Raw genomic sequence first — 20,642 nt, 5'->3', positions numbered from 1 at the left:
CCATGGCATCTGGTTTGTGTCCCCATCCCTCCCTGTCTCCTGGGGGTGCTTGGTCTGTGTTCGTGCTCCGTTCGAGGGCACGGTTGGTTTTGCTGCCTCTCCTGATGTCCCCTTGGAGAAGGGATGCATCCAGGGGGGTGAACACCTTGCCTCCTCCATGGAGACCCTTATCTCCTGGAGACCCTGACCCCACAGCTAGCAAAGTCCCTGCGCCCTGCAGACGGGGCAGGCTGCCCCCGTGCAGCCGAGCTCCGCAGGGCTGCGCTGGAGAGGAGCGAGGTCCCGGCGGGCAGGAGGGGACCTGTCTGGTCTGGCCGTGCTCTATCCTGGCTGTAATTTCTCAGGGGAAAGGGTTCTTTTTTTTTTCTCTTTCCTCCACTCCCCTGTCCAGACGCTGTGAATCCCGCTAAAACTTTTGACCGGAGGAGGGATTACGTGATCAGGTTTCAGCCCCTCTCTGTGTAAACTCTCTGCCCGGGGCTCGAGTGACATTTTGTGGGAGATGCAAGGGTATTAAGTGTTGGTTCTTGCAGATAAAAATAGCCAATGGCCTGACGACGTTCTCTGTCTTCTCGTTCCTCTGGCTGYTGCTCTGTCGCCTCCGCATTGGCGCTCCCAGCTCGATCTTTTCTTGGTGCTGGGCACGGGGGGCTCTGGGAGCGCAGTGCTGCTCCGAGCCCATGCAGAATCCCTGGCTGCCTGTCCCTGCACTGCTCCTTTGCTCCAGCCTCATCACTTGGGGTGGACATGCTGGCCCGGCCCGTGCTGGTGCAGTCAGGGCGGCGTGTGGCCTCTCCTGAGTTGGTGGCCACCGAGGATCCATGTGGGTGCATGCTGAGAGCRTCACCTCTCTGCCCTGAAGCCACAGCCCACATCAAGGCAGGTGGCGGGTGCTGCCCATCCCTGCAAACCTGACCACTAATGTGGGAGCTCTCCCTGCTCCCGGAGCGCCCGTGATCGCACGCGTGTYCCTGCGTCTGTTTTTCCTTTCACCGTGTTTCGGAGTTGCTGTTTTCACCCCGAGCTCGCAGCCAGCGCTGGCTCGGGGCCCCTCAGCAGCGGCGGCAGAGCTGACTCTTGCTGCTCCAGCAACGAGGGGCTGGGGCCTGTCGAGAGGAAAGCGATGGAGAGGAGGAGGAGGAGGGAGCAGCRGAGCCTGGCTCGCTCTGAGCCAGGGCAGCAGCCAATCCAGCTTTCCCAGGCCCTTCRGGACAGCAGCAACCTGCTCCGCCACAGCCTACAACCCCCCAAAACCCTTAGCCGTGCTGGCAGGTGGGAAGGTGGTTGGAAACGGGGTGAACACAGTCCGTTTTTCAGAGCGTTGAGTTGAATTTTCCTGCGTCTGTGCCGGGTAGTCCTGATGCATCCCCCTCCTTTGCTCTGTGCCCAGGGACTGTTTCTTTCCGTTTTGGTCTTTTGCAGACTGCTCCATTCCAGGTGGCTGTTTATCATCTTTGTAAATTGTTCTGATACCCACCGGAGCCCTGGTCTCCCTAAGGAGCTGTTGATGGACCTCTTCGCTGCATAGTCAGAGTATCTTTTAATTGTRTATTTATTTTTAATATCTTTCAAAGAAGAAAACTCTTGCCTTTGGAAACAGCATCTTTTCATGCTTCCTTTCATCAGCATTTGGTTGAAGGGCCTCTTTTCTCAGGAGGAAGGATTTAGGTTCTTGTCTGTCCAGAGCTGAAGGGATGCTCCTGCTCTTGGTTGCCTACCGTAGTGGGCGATTATTGAGCCCCTGCCAGGAATTCTTCCAGTGGGATCAGGAACGCGCTGCTCGGGTGTTACATTTGTCCCGCAGTGTGTAACCTCTAAGTAGAGGCTGCCGCGTTTCRTAACGGATCGTGTGATGCGGGTGAGGTCAGCCACGTGCCCTTGTGTTTCAAGGACAGCCSTCAATGCTTGGGTTCGCTTCTCCATGGGCTCTGCTAACTCCTGGATTGCAGACCTGAAGACCAAGGCAAGTGTGTAAGAGATAGTCCTTGTCTCTGTGTCTTCAGAACCTCCCCAGAAGGTTGGTGCTTGAGTGGACATCTAACACGATGACGTGCTCTGTGTCACAAACCTCTCCAASGACAGCAGAGCCATCCCTGTGGGAAGACCTGCGAGAGCCTCCCTGTGCTCTTTATCAATAAATAAGTATCTTAGGCCAAAGACTGTATAAAACAACTACAAGTGACCTCTTGCATGTCTTGTTAAACGAGAATTAGCGGATGTTTAAAATATTAATGGACAACTGGCTCTCTCCAGGTCTCTTGTAACAGGAACGTTTCATTTATAATCGGGCCCCAGGTTGGGATGTGCGGAGAGGTGCTCGGTCTTGTGCAAGGGGGTTAACGTGGTGCTCTCTCCTGCCAGAAAAATAATAGAAGCCAGGGGCTGTCTAGGGATCGCGCTTGAAGGATTAGGAAGAGGATATGCACTAGTCTGTCTGCAGCTGGCTGGAGCCAGCTCCGAGAGGTGGGCCTGGAAACCATTGCCTTGTGAGGGGCCTGGCGCAAAGGGAACTTGCATCCTGAGAGCAGGGGAGCCCTGCAGCCAGGCACTGCTCTGAGTGGGAGGCAGCGAGGGGAGCCTGCAGATGTTTGTCCCACGCTGGAAGGAGGAAGCGCCGGGGCGCTGAGGCTTCCGCTCCTGCTTTCCAGGTGCCGTGGTTGCCTGGTGGGAACGGAAGGTGCTGGGATCCCTGGAGCAGGGTTTGCGGCAGGACACCTTGCCAGATCTGCCCCTTCTGCTGGGAGCCTGCCTTCACCACCCCATAGCTTTGGGTTTTTGGAAGCTGTGTGTCCTTGAGTTGGAGGCTTCCAGGAAACCCTCCTCTAGGTTTCAATAGGAAGCGTTTGGAGACAGCCAGCTCTAGGGAGAACTTGGAGATGCTCAGACTCATGGTGTTCAAAACGTTCCCCTCTGCCTGCTTCTGGGAGCAGGATTAGCTCTTGCTAACCCTGCATCAGYGACTGAGCCGTAGGACATGTCTTGCAGCCACCACCTTGATGAAAGACGGCTGCAGAGAGATGGGGCACAATGTCTCCCCTTAAACACAGGACAGCCAGCGTTTAGAGTGTTTTGATAGAAAAACAAAGAAGGGGAGAAACCATGGAGACCTTGTAACCATAACCCACCACGCTCTTGCCCAACCTCCTCTGATGCGCTATGTTCTGGAGGTTTGTGGTGAGACCAGGCCATTATGGCCTTCGCCCAAGAGAAGCTTGTTGCTTCTGTGGCCACTATTAATTGCTTCCTGATTTTAAAAAGCATAAATAAACAAGGTTGCCTGGGAATGAGCTAGCCAGTGCATAAATGCCCTGCCGTTAATGCATTGATGACCCTGAAGATGATGCGAGGACCAGAAGAGCTTTCAAAGAATTTACCAGAAACCATTTCAGTTGAGGCTGTGTGTTGTAAATCCTTAAGTAATGGCATGGAGGGAATAGGTTAGATAATAGTTTGCAGAAACAGCATGATTCCCTGTTGAGGTTCTTGAGATCATTAGAAACTCCGCGCCGCGAGGCCAGGCTTTTGTGTGTCCTTCTCCCAGCAACTCACAAGTGATTTTACAACCTGGAAAACGAGATTACCGAGGGTTTGCTTTGCACGCCGCAATAACAAGAGACATCCCAGAGCAAAATGAGGCGTTGCTGCATCTGAAGGAGCACCGTAAAACCACGCTGTTGTGATCTACTGATGTCTGCGCACCCCGAGACCTTGGCTTCTGTGGGTATTGGGAGACACTGGGCTGGTCCCCTCCGGCGGCAGGTTTTTAGGGAGGTCCTGGCACCTTGATGCCAACTCTCCCTGCCCATGGACGGGCTGCATCTTCCACAGAGATCTAAGGATGTCACCTGCCACAAAGAGCCAGGGCGCTTGGAAGCAGCACTTGGAAGCCATTCTTGTTTGGAAGACCAAGGAGCATTTCCCATTCCGATAGCCTGAAACGAGATGATGGGAATTGCTGTGCTAAGAGCCCTGTTGCCCACCAGAGACTGAAAAGACCTAGCGGCTGATATTTGGATGCCCATGGAGGGTACTGGCTGGTACTTCTGTCGAGTGAGGAGGGCTTCCCTGTGCGTGGCATCTCGGGGCCAACTGGCACCCCTGGATATCGTGGGGCAGCAGTGTTGGAGGTGCAAGCACGCGGCCGCGACGGCCTCTGCACTTCCACGGCTAGGGATCCCGCCAGCTCCCCAACGGGAGGAGAGAGTTCAAAGAGGCTCTGTCCTTCCCAGAAAAGCAAATGCAGAGATCCACCCCGGAGCCTTTAATCCTCTCCCATCCCAGCCAAGTCAGWCCTCAAACCAGCTGGAAACGGAAGCAGGGAAGCAAAGGGCCACGCTCCATTCGTGGCGCTGCTCGTTCCCCCGGAGCCCGGGCAAAGCAGCGCGTGGGCCAGGGCTGCGCGAGCCTTTGCTGTCGATTGCTCTGAAAGGGAGGGAAAAAACAACAGAAAAAAATACCCGCGGAGGCCCCGGTGAGTCAGTTTGGAGCCGCACAATCCTCAGAGCAGATGCTCGCGTCCAATTTTCTGTCTCTCTTTGTTTAGAGGACCTCAGCACGCGCTGCAGAGCACGCAGGCAAACACCCCACGGCCAGATTGCATGGTCTTGCCCAACTCGGAGGTGCTTTTTTCCTTTTTTTTTTTCTTTCCTTTTGGAAGTTTCACGCGAGGTCTCGTCCTCACCTTTAACCAGTAAGAAACTTTCCCCTTCAGCAACRGCAGCCGCGGGGTTGGGGGTGTATTGTGCTGGTTTTGCTCAGCCCTTCGGATACTTTGCGTTGGTGAGCAGGTAGAGTTGGGGTGGTAGCTTGGCATCACGTGTAGGAAACGAGTTCCTGGCTTTCTCCCAGTTGCAACGTCCTTCGGAGGTGCCTTTCCGTGCAGGTGAAGCTGGTGCACACCAGCATTAGGTTTTAGTGGTAATACCTCATTGCTGTAAACGGGGACTTAGCTGCGTGCGACGGGGTCCAACGGGCCCCGTGTCTCAGCAGTGTGAGAGCCTTTCCTTTTGGGGGGACCAGGGCYAGGGGAGGACTTGGTGGGAGGGGAGATGGTGCCACCACGGGGGCCTCCCCCCTTCCCCAGCATCCCGGCCTYGGCTTTGCATCCCGGCCTTGCCCTGGGGAGCGCATCCCGCTCGCCTTGCCGTGCCGAAGCAGCAAGCGCAGCCCGGAGCCAGGAACGGGGAAGGAAGGGCCGGGCCTTGCCTCGCCTCGCATCGCTCACGCTGTCAGGCTCTCCGGCCGCTAATCGCTTCCACATGGCGCGCGCGGCCCCTCGGAACACCGGGAATGTCTCCAGCACTGAGCTGGCAGTGTGACTCCCAGGGTGCTCGTTTCCCATGCTGGGTGCAGGCATCCCTTGCCATCCCTGGGAATTTGCTGGGATGGGATAGTGCAGGATTGCAGGAAATCCTTGGTGGCCGTGGGCAGGGTCCCCAAACTCGGTGACAGAGCCGCTTTGGCGTTAGGGATTTTCCAACCTTCCCTACTGCCCCTGCAGTAGTGGGCACCCATAGATACCCGCTTTGCTCTGGGCACYTCCATTCCCATCCCCAGGGCACGGATGGAAGCTGCCGAGAAATGAGGCCAAGCAGTGCCGAGCATGAGCACATTTCCGGGCTGGGAACACCCGGAACAACGCGATTTATTTTAGGGAGGCCACAAAGTGGTGTCAGAAGCTGCTGAGGAGGGACCAGGCGGAAGAGCGAGGTCCCCGGGCGCTGGTGCCACCGGGATCTGACGTCGCGTTGAGCGTTCGGAGCGGGTGGGCGGCGGGTTGAGGTGAAGGTGAAGCCTCTCCTCCGCCTCCCTGCTGGCCTCCTGTCAGGCCGTGGAGGCTGCGAGCAGAGCGGGGCAGGGAAGGGAAGGAAGGGGAGAGGATGACACGGCGGCCGCGGGCCCCGGCCATTTCTGGATGAGTAGGTCATCTGGGTGTGGGAGCGGAGCCGCCGGCCAAGGCCGCTCCGAGAGGCCGAGGTTTGGGTGTATGTGCGATCTGGGGGAAAGTGAGAAGGGATTTCTGACGAGAGAGGAATGCGAGTTTCCTCCTTCACATATGTCTCCGGTTCTTGCAGTTTGCAACGAAGTCGTCGAATTGCCCAAGACCTGGCAATGGGGAGAGCCCAAGAAGCGAATTGCTGCGAAGCAGCTCCCCTCCTCCCTTTCTGCCTCCAAATATTTGTGCATCAGGAACCGCTTTAATCCCTCCTCGGGTGATAACTCCTGCCCTTCCTGATGTTGGGTTGTTTTAAGGTCTTGAGCCTCAAGATTTCGTAATGCGTTGCGGCACCGGCCCTTCTCGATGTTGCTTGTGTAAAAGATGAGGCTTTCCCTTGGCTTCCTCACCTCCGTGTATCAGGATGTTCCTGAGGCCAGAGCAATGGTCATTCAGTCATACTAGTTCTAGCTCAACTRCCGGGAGCTGAGACAGGAGCCAGTGTCCCCTGAAAATGCCCAACCAGGAAGCATCACAGCAGATGCTGGGTCTTGGAGACCTAAGATGCTGCAGATGGGTCAGGAGCGAGGCCTTTCCCTTGGAGTCCTGCATGGTGCTTTGATGTTTGCAGAAGGGGAGCTGCAAAAGCGAGGCTGCAGGAGTCGAGCAAGCCCTTGCAAGATTTCCCATTCCCCCGTGCCTCTCGGGGCCTGGCTAAAGCCCTCTCTATCCTGGTGACTGAGAGAAGCGTGGGATGAACCACTCGCCAGCGGCATTGCTGGGAAGCGCTGGGTGCCGCTGGGGTATCGGCACGCACATGGCAGCTTCACTTGCGTGCCCCGCGCGCAGGCTCGTCCCGCGCCACGCTGCTGCCCATCCCTCTGCTCCCGGCTTTTGCTTCCCGGTGAAGGATCTGCTGCAGGTGTAGTTCCTCCCAACACAGAAGCTGCATTTTTTCCAAGCTGAATATCCTTTGTTATTTTTTGATCTCATTCTATCTCCTTGGGATCCTCTTGAGAGTATTTTGCACTATTCCCRTGCTTGGCCATTCATTAGCTTCTGCTAACATTATTAACATGCTAATTAGCCCTGAGTTGCAATTACCAATGAAAATGTTGGCTTGGGCTGATCCTAAGCCTATTCCTTCAGGAAGCTCCACTTSTATGATCTCTGCAGATTCCTCTACGATCCCTTTTCCCTCCCCTCTGGCAATTTTAACTGTTCTCTTCCCCAAGGCATGCTCAATGCACTGGGAGTCGTTCATTTTTTGGGAAGAACCGAGGGAGACGCAGGTGGCATCCCAAGACCAGGCCAGTGATGGGTGGCTCTTGGCTCAGCTCTGCGCCAGCACTTTTCCAGGTGATGCCAAGCATTGTGCCGAGGCCTGTTAGGGTGGCAGGACCCCAGATGGGCAGCTAGGGAGGCAGGTAGGGAGGCTGGAAAGGGCTGAGCTCAGCGAGAGGATGGGTGATGAGCTGGCCTCGGGCTGCTGCATTCGGGTGCAACGTGGCTCGTTCCAGGTGCAATGCACGGAGTTGCCCTCGCCGAGTTTATTTCCCACCACAAGGAGGGCCGGCGGCCTCCTGGAGGCCCTGTGAAGGAGTGGAGGCCGCGGCYGGGCGCTGCTCTTGCGTGCCGCGGAGCCGCGTGCCGCGGATTGCTCCTCGCAGACGTGGACGAGGGAGACGAAACGCGCCTCTTGACCGACTGCGAATAAATCAGGGTCAGGAGCCTGCCGGCTTGCCAAGAAACCCAAAGGGATAAAATATAGTCTCTCTACAGACTATTAGCAAGCAGCACGTGGGCTGAGATCTGCTAGATAAATTTATGCGCTGCGAATTGCTCGCCCAGCTGTAGTGGAGGGGCGGCGGGCCCGTGGAGAGCTAATAACCATATGTGCTGGACATGCCTTTGGTGGTGACCTTCAGAGGGTTCGGGAGGCTTCGGTACCGGGGAGGACGATGGTGGCACCTTGAGCTCTTCTTAAGGCAGGGAGGGAATCGGCGCAGGCTTCTTGGTGACACGAGGCAGCGGGATGCAGGTTATTCTGCCCGCATCTTCCCTTCCTACGCGTCCAGCCATCCCACCTGCAAAATTAATTAATAATCCTGAGATTGTTTTTTCCAGCCGCAGCATTTCAAGCAAATAGGTAATAAACGCCAGGCTCATTTTGTTTGCTCCCTAATTTCGGCTGGCTCAAGATTTCCCTTGCGGATGGTGGCCCTGGGAGCTGCCTCCTCTCCCTTGTCCCAAATTCCTGGCCGCCACATGTGGGAATGCGGACCCCACATGGGGATGACATGTCCTGGCGGGCTAAGCGGCTCCAGGGACACCGGCTGAACAAGCCTTTGGGCTCAGTTCAACTGTTTTAAGCTGGAGAGATGGGCTCAGGCCCAAAGCACCGAGCCAAACAGCCTCGGGCTTTTCCAAGCCGTCCATCAGTGCCGAGCTCATGTAAAGGGGATCCTCCTGTCCCGAAAGAAGGAACTGCTTCCCGACCTTTCCCTTTCCTGGGCTGTGTCTGGCTCTGGACATGTGCATGCTGTCATCGGGCAGGATCCTTTCCTCCCCCCCAGTTTCATGGTTTTAGAGCTACATTACGTACTCAATTATAAATGAGAGTCGCTTTATAGAAGAAATAAGGCTTCGCATGTTCCGCTGGGGAGGGGGGCTTGGAGATCTGATATCTCTGGATATAACCAGGATGTATGTGCTGTTGCTGTCGCTGGCATTAATATGTCCATATGTTGCCACCACTAGGTTCCAGAGTCAACACGAGGCACAAAGTAGTTTATGCCTGTCTCCGGCCAATTGTCTCCAGTGCAGAGGGATACCCCAGTATTAATTTAACACCCTGTGCCCCCTGGCCCGCTTAGCTGGGCTTGGAGCTGAGCCCAAGGCACCGGGCATGTGATGGGAGGGCTGCAGAGCGCCTGCTCCCCACGGGGCTCCTCAGCCTCCTCCTACCCCGGCTTCGCAGCTAATTGGGACAATCAATATTTGCTTTGCAAATACAACTGGAGGGAGAGAGGGAGCGCGAGAGGCAGCGGTGCAATCGTCCCGTAAAAACCAGCTACCACGCAAAGGGGAATCCTTCCCCCTTGCCAAGCAAATATTTAGAAAAGAGGCGCCATAAAAAGAACAAGCAACAAAGCAATATCCTGCCTTGCCGGCCGTCAGGGCYGTTGCCCCCGATGCAGCAGTAACCCCATGGAGACTGGAGATGGGAACCTGTTTCCTAGAGAAAGCTGTTTGCTTTTGTACTCTCATCCACCGAGCRCGCGCCCCGGATCTCTGTAGCCACGAAAAGAGAAGGGAGAGAAGTTATGTGAGTACATATGTGCACATACATGCATATATAGAGAGAAATATATATGTATTTAAATGCAGGCAGAGGGAAGGGGAATGATTTCTTGAGGAAATCCTGACCATCTCAGCCGYCAAGTGCTTGCAGTCGGGTTGGGAGCGTTCCTCGCATCCTTCCCCAGGGGTGGCGCTGACCTGCTCCAACATGAGGGCCAGGGGCTGCTTCCCAGCCGTGGCCAGTGCCCTTTGGGCAACCAAAACACCAGGGCGCCCGCGGCAGAAAAGCCCCCGTGGAGCCGCGTTCCCACCGGGATACCTCAGGTGTGGCCAAAGTGTCTGTCCTCCTGAAACGTCCCGACATCGGGAGAGAGCTGCAAACGTGAGGTCAGTGGAGCAGAGGAGAAAAAGAGAGAGAAAAAAGATGGCTTAAATTTAAGGTCTCTTTTTCCCCTTTTTTGATGACTATTTCCATTCATTCCAGAGTGTGTTCCTCTGGCYGCCCCAGGCCGCTCGCTCAGCCGAGCAGCTCACGTACTGCCCCGAAACGCATGTTACAGTGCTCTCTAGTGCACGGAGCTGTGAATGGAGGCTGCCTCTTCGGAGGTGCGTCCGTGCTCGCTCCGGCCCCAGCTGCTTTGCATTTGCACCAAGGAGGCTGAGGAAMCGCAGGATCCGCGGGACGCGCGCAGGGACGGGCGAAGCTGAGCGGGAGGCTCGCGGCTCCGAGCTCAGCCCCGGCTGCTGTTTGCAGAGCTGCTCCCCGGCAGCTGCTCGCTGCGCCCGACTCCCCTGGCTCTGTTTAACTTCCATACGAGCGAGCGGGTTTTATAGCGGCTGCGGCGGCCGCGCAGGGTGCTGCCCTGATGGAGATCCGCTGCGTTCGTGCACCTGAGGCTGGGGCTGCAAGAACGTGGTGGGGCAGGGAGTGGGTTCCTCGTAGCCCCATAGGGAGCCGTTTGGAGAGTCCTCTTACACTTTTTTTTTTTTTTTTTCCATTTAATAAAGGAAAATGCAGTCCTCGGTTGCAAGCTGGGAGACACAGGAGCAGTCGGCAGCTGGGTCTTCTGCTTGGATGCAGGCTGAATCCCRAGCAGCCCGTTGATGTTGGGGGGCCGTGGTTGGCAGATTGACTGGGCTGGATGACCCCCCATATCAATTCTCCATTGTGTTCTAGGGGGCCTGACATAGTCAGTGCAGGCACCCAAAGGTGGGTGAGATGCCTCCAACCAAACACAGTGTGCTGCTTGGGGTCTTGGGGCAGGGTCTGTGTCTAGCTAGACTTCCTTCCGAAGGAAGCCCCCCTGTGCAAGCTGATTTAGGGTTAGGGCATCATGGAGAAGCTGAGGCTGGAGCGGCCTCTGGGAGGTCTCCAGTCCTATCTCGGGCCAGGTTGCTCAGGGCTCCCTGAGGATGGAGACGGGCCAACTTCTCTTGCTTTCCTTTTTTACCCTCCCTTTGCAATTCCAAAGAGAAAAGGGAAARCTTCTATTTATTTATTTATTTATTAAGATTCTCATTTTTTGTCATGGGAAGTTTGCAGCGGGTTCAGAGCCAAGTGTGCTGCCATGCAGTACCCCAAAAAACTGCRGTCAGGTATTGGAAAACCAAGGCCAGGTTTTATTTAGCTCAAATTCCATTTTGTTTTTTCCTTTTTTTCCTGTTAGGGAAGCCACAAAATTGGTTATCACGCTCTGACCTGCAAAACGCATGACCTGAGCGCTCCTTGCTCCCTGCTAGTTACTCTTGCTCTCCTTCCCGAGCTGGAGCTGGTGGTGGCCACAGCCTGTCCTCTCCCTCCGCGTGACTTTGCTTTTCCACCGCTCGCCTCCCCATTAATCTCTGTGCAAACAAAGGCTCTGGAGAGACGAGCTGAAAAGCTCCTGGGGGTACGTTTAAATCAGGCCTTTCTAATAACGTCTGCCGACCTCTCCGTGGAAGCCCCGCTCCCCGAGGAAAGGACATGGAGACGTGGCCGTGTGCTCAAGTATGGTGGGGCGTAATTAATTCTGACCTCTGGCTCCCGCTCGCTCACTCTCGATATTAAATTTGACTAGTGATATTGTGGTTTTTCAATTACCTGCGTTTTCTTGGGGGCACAGAGGGAGGGGGCTCCTGCTGGAGCTCCCGGCTTTGGTGCGGACTCATCCTCAGCGGAGCAGGGGTGAAGTGATGGGGTGAATCCAGGGCTGGTGGCCCCGGGCTTTGCAAGCTTGGATGATGGCAGGGCATGGAAAAAGATGTTTGCTGCGTGCGCCGTGCCGGTAGGAGCAGAAGGAGCTGTGGAGGGTGAAGAGAAGCAGAGGGTGCCAGGGAGGACCCGCAGCGGCTCCGCTTAACCCCGTTGCTACGTCCCCTCCGAGACGCCTGCAGGCAGCAGGAACGAGGAGGAGTGGAGCTGGGGGCAGAGGAGAAGGGAAATTAAAAAAAAAAAAAAAAMAAAACTAAGAGGGGGGATGCGGGAGGGGGGAAATGCCACTCGCTGCAGAGCGAGCGAATTCCCCCATAAACCCGAATCTGCTGAGAATACATTTTACAAACATGCAGCCGCGTTGGCCGCTTTTGTCGGGGCGTTTGTTAAGCATTAACTAAAGAATGCCATGGTCCAGCCTGCTCGGTGTGAAACCTAATTCCCCCCCTGGCTGGAGCCATGGCATGGAGCGCTCAATTTTTTGCTCTCCGTAGGACTGCAGCCTTCTGGTTCTGCGGCCAAAAAACACTCATATTTGAGCAAGCTTAGCCGCGGCCCCGTTGCCAGGCAGTAAAGCGAGCACTTGTCTGCCTCGGGGGGAGGGAAGGAGGCAGGAGACAGGGAAGGGTCAGGAGGAAACGTCCGCTTGCTCTCCGGAGCCGCTGGAGCTTTGCGGGCCGGGTGGGAAGGCGGCGAGGGCGGCTGCTCTGCTCCACTCCTGCTCTGGCTCCGGCTGGACGAGGTGTCCGTGTCTGCTCCTGCTCGCTCGCGGGCAGCGCGGCCAGCGCCGGCAGTGACCGGGAGCTGCACGGTGTGGATTCTCTGGTGTCTCGTAAAGGCTGGGTACGCACAAGGCCCCCTGCTTCCATCTCCTCTCCGAGCACCTACGTCTCCCTCAGTGCTGCCATGAGGCGAGTGGCACGTGCAGCAGCAGGGCCCCGTCCCGGCCGCCCCTCTGCTGAGCACGGACCCTTCTTCCCCAGCCGAGCCCTGCGAGGGGCCCAGCTCCATGCTTGATAGAGCCTGGCATCTTTCCACCKCCGTCCCACCACGGAGCCGTCCCTCCCGTCCCCCGTTACGACCRGTGACAGTGAGGGAGAAGATGACCCGGTGCCAAGACAACTCAATCCAGCTCGCGCGCTGCCCGCTCACTCCCGCGCAAGCCAGCTGCTTCCCAGCCTCCGACCGGCGCTGCCGGCTCTACGGGCCGCTCCACCGGAGCCTGCCTAGCCCCACGCGGGGGCTCGGCCACGCGGCGAGTTTTGCCGGGTCTCTGCGCCAGCCCAGAGCAYCCTTCATCTCCCGCCTCCCTCATTGCTCCCCGTCTGCTCCCGGGAATGCGCTGGGGGCTCTTCTGGGAGGTGCGGGCGCTTGCTGTGTGTCCCTCGCTATCTAATAGYGGTGGCTCCGGGCGGGACGGCTCCCGGGCTGCTATTTACGTGCCCCACACACATGGGCAGGGGCAGCCGGGAAGYGCCGTCCGTCATGCGCCCCAGCTCCAAAGGCGGAGGCACAAGGGCGCTGCGGCACTCCGGGAGCACGGGGCACTCGCTGCTCGCGGCAGGAGGGACCGGGGTCCRGTGAGGGGGAGCCGAACTTCCCGGAGACAGGGAAAATATCCCTGGATGCTGCCTGGGGTGTCCGGATGGGAGTTCCCCACACATGGGGTTATCCTCTCAGGGGTTATTCCCTTGTGGTGCTGTCTGGGGGCTGCCAGGACCTGGGCCACCAGCCGCTTTTTCTGTATCTCCCCCTCACTGCCTGTGAGTGGTTGCAGTTCTGGAGGGCTTTGGCCATTTAGTAGCAAAGATCTGTGGTTTTTTGTTGTTTTTTTGTTTGTTTGTTTGTGGGGTTATGAGGCTTGATTTATAGCTGGAACGAGCGAGCAAAGCTCCTGACAGACTGTTCACTTTTGAAGCAAAAAACCTGCTTATCTCTTAGAGACGGTGGGCATCGCTCTGAGCTAGGGCTGGAGTAAAGGATCCTGTGGAAGGGGAAAAGGCCCCAGTGCAGAGGGAAGAGTCAGGAGCTGAATTATCCTGTGCGATTCCCAGACTGTGCCACGGGATAAGCAGCCSAGCACAATGACTCGGCGTGAAGCCCCCAGGCGGGAGGAGATCGTGTTTGGAGACGATCCTTGTCCCTCAGTGCCCCAAGGCCGGTGCTCGGGGCAGCTGTGTGCACATCTGTGCACAGGGGAYACAAGGAGACGATGCCCTGCGGATGACGTGGGAGCCCCAGCGGCTCCGCTCCCGGGTGCACGGCCGCCCTTGGAGCTGTCGCGCGGCTGGAAGGAGCTCTGGATGCGCCGGACACAGATGCTCCCAGCTGGTGCCRGTTCTCACGGGCTCGCTGCCGGCATCCCCAGCCCGGCCAGCCCCCTCCAGCACTTTGGGCACGTTATTTACCCGGCGATTGGGCAACTAAAACGAGGCAAAAAGAAGCCTGGGATTCCTTTTGCGGGAAACCTGGCTAGGATTTCAGGCAAGCACAAGCTGGGGGCTGCAGGAGGATCTTTTGCAAATCCCACTGCATGCAGCGCTGCAAACCAGGCAGGTTGGTGCTCTGTGCCTCAGTTTCCCCACCCGGTGAGCCCTCAGCTCTCAGCACAGTTGTGGTGATGCACTTGTTAAAACTGAGGTGCTTGGGAAAGTAAATCAGGAGGCAGCAGTGTCAGGTGAGGCAGATAAGTGCCCAAACCAGACCAGTTTGGAGACAGATAATCTGCACAGGGCCATAAATGTGAGACGTTTGCTCTTTTTCCAATAGTTTTGCTGCAAGGGTTTTGTATCCAGCTGGACTTCTCCTTACTGGGAGGCTGACTCAGCGCTTTTCATTTCCTCCACTTATTTTCCTCTTTCTTTTTAAATTATTTTATTTAGCTGAAAAAAAAATTTTGAATCATTGTGCTTGGAGACTCTTGGGAGGCAAGTTTGCCGCTGTGTAGCAGAGACCTCTGGAGTGGGAAAGACGTTGAAAGGAAATGCTGAAATTCTTTAAGCAGAGCTTCCATGTCTATTTTTATATATATAGATTTGAACATTTTATGTATTAGATATGTATGTAAATAGACATCCCCTCTTTGCCATSAGGTCCTGGCCACGGGGGTTTTGCACATTGCGTTGGGCCATGGCAGCAGGAGCTGCCCATGGAAGCTGGGCTGCGGGATGACTGGATGTGCCCCTTTCCCTGGTTGGACCCTGGGCATCTCCGGGGCTGGTTCCAGGAGATATGATGCTCTGAGATAACCTCTGCAGGACGTGCTGATGAATTATGGCTTCTCTTTTGGGGCCAAACGTCCATTCCAGACATCCAGTCCACTTCTCACAGATACTTCCAGCAGGGCTGGTTAATCAGGGAGTTTTCCTGGAGCGTGGCCATCTCCTTGGTTTTTGTAGATGCTCGCTGTAGTTCATGGATGAGTTTGTGAAAGCGGCTGCCACCTTCAGCATCTCCTTGTGTCCAGGAAAGGGACTGGGAGCTGCCTGAGGTGGTGGATGGGCTTGTTGTGCCCATGCGCTGTTGGGATGGGACCAACCACTCTATGGTGCCACCTGGAGCATCCAGGTTTTGGGATCTTCACCCATTGACTGCATTGATGGTCAATGGCGCCTAGGTCAATCTGCAGCACCAAAGCTGGCCCAAAGCCGGCATCCCCGCCACATCTATGGGGCAAGCTCACCCATGGTCACTATGGGACTGCCTTCCCTTTGCTCCTGCAGGCTCTTCGCGGTGAAGTGCGCCGGGTGCCTGGAGGCCATCGCGCCCAGCGAGCTGGTGATGCGGGCCCAGAAGAGCGTCTACCACCTGGGCTGCTTCTGCTGCTGCGTCTGCGAGCGGCGCCTGCAGAAGGGCGACGAGTTCGTGCTGAAGGAAGGGCAGCTGCTCTGTAAGGGCGACTACGAGAAGGAGCGCGAGCTGCTGAGCTTGGTGAGCCCGGCTCTGTCAGATTCTGGTAAGGGGCCACCCTGCGCCGGCCGTGTCAGGAGCCCCAGGGCTTTTCCATGCAAAAGCTGTCTGCAGCTGGAGGGCCTCCCGGCAGGACCTTGCACGTGGTGGTGGAGGGACCCAAGCAGCCCGAGGAGCTCCAGAGGATGCTCAGACCTCGTCCTTGTGGCATCGGACACATGGTCCTGCTCGTTGGTGCTCCCGGTCTGTCCCCAGCCATCCCAGGGTGTGCAAGGAGAGGGGCTCGTGGCTCCAGCGTGGCCCAGGGCCGGCCGGCCAGCTCCCGCTGTGCCGTGCAGGTTTCCGAGCACTGCTCTGCTCCTCTGGAACACAGCGCCGGAGGAGGAAAAGGGGCTTTGTGGAGGGGTGTTCAAATCCCTGCCCTGCCCCCAAAATAATGATGTTAAAAGCAAAAATAATCCCTGGGGAAACAGGAGGGAGGCGGCAGGAGAAAGGCAGCGAGTGCCRGCTCAGCACGGGAGTCGAAGCAGAAGCAGGAAAACACAGAGCTCGCTGCACCRGCTCTTGGAGCACGCTTGGGAAAGTCCGTTTGGAAAAGATCCATCTCGGATCTCAGATGCCTGGCGAAATGCTCCTTTTCCTTATGGGATATGCAATCCACCCCTAGTTAAAATAGGAACCAGGGAGGAAACGAATGCAGCAGCCTCCCGTTCCCAGCTTGTTCCTAGCGGGAGAGAGGGCACTTTGGCCAAGGGTGGCAATCCCCAGGGGCCGCGGCTCTGTTTCCAGCCTTGCTGCCCCAAAACAAGCAGCAAAAAAARCCCCAGCCCCCAGCCTGGCCCCCTCGCACCAAAGGCCACTTTTATGAGAAAGTGCGGATAAAAAGCCGGCCATATGTTGCCTATAATCTCCCAAACCCTCGCTTCAATTACGGCCTCGCCAGAGCCRCGGCCCAGGCAAGCCTGAGTAAACAAGCCCCTCTGAAAGAGGAGCCCGCTTTCCAATTAAGCCTGTCCTAGCCTCCCTCCTCTCCCTAAATCCTCCCGGGCGGAGCAGGGCCCCGGCGCAGCAGCGGGGAGCGGGCCCCTGGTCGCTCCAAGGCCACGGCATTCCCGATGGCCCCGGATCCCGCTGCCGGCGCTTTCCCATGTGACGTCAGGGGYGGCCTGAGACGGTCATTAATTTCTCCGTGTCGGGCGAGAGGCTTGAAAGGGAGAGTTAATTAAAAGTAAGACCCCCGCCAAATCCGTCTCCGCTGCTCCTGCTTTCGCTCTGCGGCACTCGGAGGGATTTGGGGAGCAGGTGTTGGGAAGGGAGGGCTTGGAGAGGAAGGGGGGGAATTGCTCAGAGCTGCTTTTCCCCCTCATGGACACTGTTTTTCTTTGGAGCAGTTATTGCCTGTGATGGCTCATGAGCCTGCAGCTCTCCCCTGCTGAGCTGGTCCCTGACGGACTTGGTGGCCAGAGAAGCGTTTGGGTGGCCACTTCTTGCTTAAAGTGCCTGGGATTTCCCACTGGCCACCTAGCTTGGTTGCCCGTGCTGCTTTGGATCTCAGCTTTGTCCTTGGGCACTCTGGTGGGGCTGGGTGTGGAGGACACAGCAACCTCTGGGACGTTGGCAGAGCTGGAGGACAGACCTTGGCATCACCAGGCGCTAGCATGGATGTGACCTGCCCRTCTCTGCCCAGATGTGTCTCCAGCAATGACCTGGGAAGAAATCCCCATAGGGCAGGCCCACTTTTGCGGCAGCTGCAGGAAAATGAGGCATTTCTAGAGCTTCCTACTGCAGCTGCTCAAACCTTAGCAAACCAGACTATTTTTGGTCCGGCTGGAGCCCTCTGTAACAGATCCGCTTCCTCTTTTCCCAGGCAAAAGCGACGACGAAGAGAGTGTCTGCAAAGTGGGCCCGGCCTCAGGGAAGGGTGCCGAGGACGGGAAGGACCACAAGCGGCCCAAGCGGCCTCGCACCATTCTCACCACCCAGCAACGCAGGGCCTTCAAGGCGTCCTTTGAGGTCTCCTCCAAGCCGTGTAGGAAGGTAYGGAGAGAGCTGCCTGGCCTGGGAAGCTCGCGGTGCTGCCTGCATCCATCCCTGGTGGCAGCGAGCGCCCAGCTCCAGCGGTGGCTGGGGATGGTCTGGCCACCTCCAAGAGCCAAGCAGAGCCAACTGAGATGCTCTTGTGTCCTCCCACCAAGGTGCGGGAAACACTGGCAGCCGAGACGGGTCTCAGTGTGCGCGTGGTGCAGGTCTGGTTCCAGAACCAGCGAGCCAAGGTGAGTGGCGTGGCGACAACCCAGGTGGGGGCTGTGGGGGCTCTCTGCCTCCTCTCTCTGCCATGGGGGTGATTTTACCCCTGGTCCTTTGCCTCTTCTTCTCACCCAGATGAAGAAACTGGCTAGGAGGCAGCAGCAGCAGCAGCAGGATCAGCAAAACACACAGCGCCTGAGCTCAGGTAGCCTGAAATGCCTTGCTGGCCTTCCTCACCCGTCCCCCTCCATGAGACCTCCTCCTCCTCACGCTCAGAGTGTCCCAGTACTCTGCCCTTGTGTTCCAGCCCAGCCCAATGGAGCGGGTAACAGCACTCTGGAGGGCATCATGAACCCGTACACATCGCTGCCGCCGCCGCCGCCGCTCCTGGGCATGGAGCAGAGCGTCTACAGCTCCGACCCTTTCCGGCAAGGACTCACCCCACCGCAGATGCCCGGGGACCACATGCAYCCCTACGGTAAGGTGTGGGGAGGTGCTTTGGCCGTGTCTTGTTTTCCCACCACGCATGGAGCATGCTCCCCACCATGGGCAAAGGAGATAGTGGTGGGCGTCTCCTTGGGGCAATTCTGGGAGTGGGGCTACACTAGGCACAGAGCTCCTCTGTGGACCTGGGGGAGGACGGTCCCACSTGGGGTGTCACTTGTGGGATGGGGCTGAGGCATCAGGCCGACTACGAGCCCCATGCACGCGGCTTCTCCTCAGGCGGCGAGCCCCTCTTTCACGACCTGGACAGCGACGATACCTCACTCGGCAACCTGGGCGACTGCTTCCTGGCCACGGCGGACACCGGGGGCCTCCAGGCGCGYGTGGGGAACCCCATCGACCACCTCTACTCCATGCAGAGCTCCTACTTCACGTCCTGAGCGCCGCCTCCGCGCCGTGGGCCCCGCACCAGCCCAACGAGCGAGCGGCCACGCGGCCGTGGGCGAGAYGGGGATCGGGAGGGAGGGAGACTCGGCACCGCCGGGACGCTGTCAAACCATGTGTTGTCGCTTGGTATTCCCGAGCACGGAGTAACTTATGGGTTGCATAGTTTCATGTTTCTCGTAGACTCCTAGGATTAGGGGCACGGCCTCCGCGGGGGCTTTGGAGATGGACGTGGGAATCTAGCAAGCCCCGAGGGCTCCTGCCCGTGCGGCTGGGGYGTGTGTGGGGCGGCACGCGAGCGCGGCGAGCTGCAGCCGCAATGTTTTATCTCTATCGGAAATCTACTGTACAGCAAAAGTAACTTTATTTTCAGCGTGAACCATATTTAAGTACTCAATGCACTTAAGTTATAAAAGGAAACCGTTTACTTTTTATAGATGTTATGTTTAGGTTGCAAAAGCCCCGGAGCTGGCAAGGGGCGTCAGGTCATTGCAGGCAATAGGTCCGGAGCTGGTGGGTGGTTATGGCTGGTGCTTTGTGGTTGCTCCACTGGTTTTTAAGGGCACTTGAAATGCCAGGCAGGGCCAGCCGACATCTCCTCATCCCTACACTAATTTTCATGCATTGTGTCCTTTTGTGCTGCTGTTCACAAGTTCTGTAGGCAACAACCTGTAAAGACATGCAAGTGACTGTGGGACTGGAAACACTGGCTCCTCGCCGTGGCATGAGCTGACACTGAATGTAATGGGGTCGGGAGGTGGCTGACCCAGCAGGAGATGCTGACACACTGTCAGAAACCGCATACCAAGGAGAAATTAAAAGAAAGCAAACAAAACCAACAAACAAACAAACATAAAACTCYGAAAAAATGCCTGGTGTCTTATTGTGTGAGGTGTCCCGGTGACTCATAAAGGGAAAGGTTTAAATATCTCCAAAGTAAMAAAGATGTTGGGTAGGGTATAGTGAGACACAGGGAAAGTTTCTGCTCRTTGGGTTTTAGATATCAAATACTCTGTAGTCTAAGACTAAATCAATCCTTGACATTTCCTCTGATGCCAATAGCGAGAGACTGGTGGATCTGGAGGGTGTTTCCTGTCTTTGACACCCAGCTGAGATGGCAGGGAGGATTTTCCTGGGCTCTTCACCAAGCCCAGCAGGACCTTGGAGGACAAGTGAATGAATTTGGGTCTGCCAAGAACGCATCCCAAGCAGATGACACTTGCCACGATGGCTGTGGCTGAAGATGGCAGAGAGGATGCAGTGGTTCTAAGGAGGTTGTACGATTACTGATGGGAACAGTTGACTCCTCTGGCCTTGTCCTGGTTTCCTTCCTTTGCCTGGGGGCCAGGGCATGGACACCCAGACTATCCAATAGACAAAGGTTGTAAGGCCCATTAGATCGAGTTGCTGCAAGTCATGTTACCCCATGTGTGCTTTCCTCCCTGCTCTCCATGCCTTGGCCATGAGGTGCTCCGCATCAGGACTGCCGGAAAGATACGGGCGGGTATTTCCCAMCAGACATTGCCCTTATCTCCGTGATATGGAGAGGTTCTGTGAATACGTGACGATTCCAGCAGATTGGGGATGGAGGAAAAAAACCAGACACCCACAACTCATTGTCTGAGACACTCCAAATAAGTCATTCTCCTTCCTGCTTTTTGTCTGACTCTGCTCTGCTGTTCCTGTGATACCACATGCTGTCAAAGCCCAACTTATGGAACAGAAGATTCCAAAATGAGTTGACTGCATATAAAAAACATGCATTTTTTCTTTTTCAAACTGTGGTTTCCAGGAAAAGAACTGAATTTCTTGGGGGTTTGAGGCTTTTTGCTCTCCTTTAGGGCAAAAAAGCACTGGAATGTCAGAAGCAAAGGAGTGACTTCAGTGCTGAGCCATAGCAGGGGAGGTCGGGGGAGTCTCCAGAGACACCTCTGGCTTTTCTGGGGTGGGGTGGAGGGGAGTGAAAATGAATACCTCCCATCTCCCTCCCAAACACGCAGCAATGTAGAGCGYCTGTCCTCTTGAAACAGACCCAAAAGGCTGGGCAAAGGCTCTTCTGGCCAGACACAGCCCCAGGAGGCAAGGGAGGGGGATTGGTTTGCATGGCAGGTTGCCTGTCGGGACCTCTGGGCATGAAGACGTTCCTTAATCGCTCCTGGGAAGGAGTCG

General features: G+C 56.6%; 1 protein-coding gene across 1 annotated transcript in view; it reads left to right on the top strand.

Moving 5' to 3' along the window:
• Positions 1-18,469, top strand: part of LMX1A (LIM homeobox transcription factor 1 alpha) — a 29,879-nt gene extending 11,410 nt beyond the window's left edge. The window contains exons 3-8 of the mRNA XM_026043885.1: positions 15,152-15,384; positions 17,206-17,375; positions 17,534-17,611; positions 17,721-17,790; positions 17,893-18,063; positions 18,309-18,469. Of these exons, the coding sequence (XP_025899670.1) occupies positions 15,152-15,384; positions 17,206-17,375; positions 17,534-17,611; positions 17,721-17,790; positions 17,893-18,063; positions 18,309-18,469 (883 nt within the window). The remainder of the gene's footprint in view (positions 1-15,151; positions 15,385-17,205; positions 17,376-17,533; positions 17,612-17,720; positions 17,791-17,892; positions 18,064-18,308) is intronic.
• The last annotated feature ends 2,173 nt before the right edge of the window (positions 18,470-20,642 follow it).

This window comes from Nothoprocta perdicaria, unplaced genomic scaffold (assembly GCF_003342845.1).
Source record: "Nothoprocta perdicaria isolate Ctin4 unplaced genomic scaffold, notPer1 scaffold_34, whole genome shotgun sequence".
In the NCBI taxonomy this organism is placed as follows: domain Eukaryota; kingdom Metazoa; phylum Chordata; class Aves; order Tinamiformes; family Tinamidae; genus Nothoprocta; species Nothoprocta perdicaria.
Note: the sequence above shows the minus strand (reverse complement) of the source record. Positions and strands in the feature narration are given on the sequence as shown.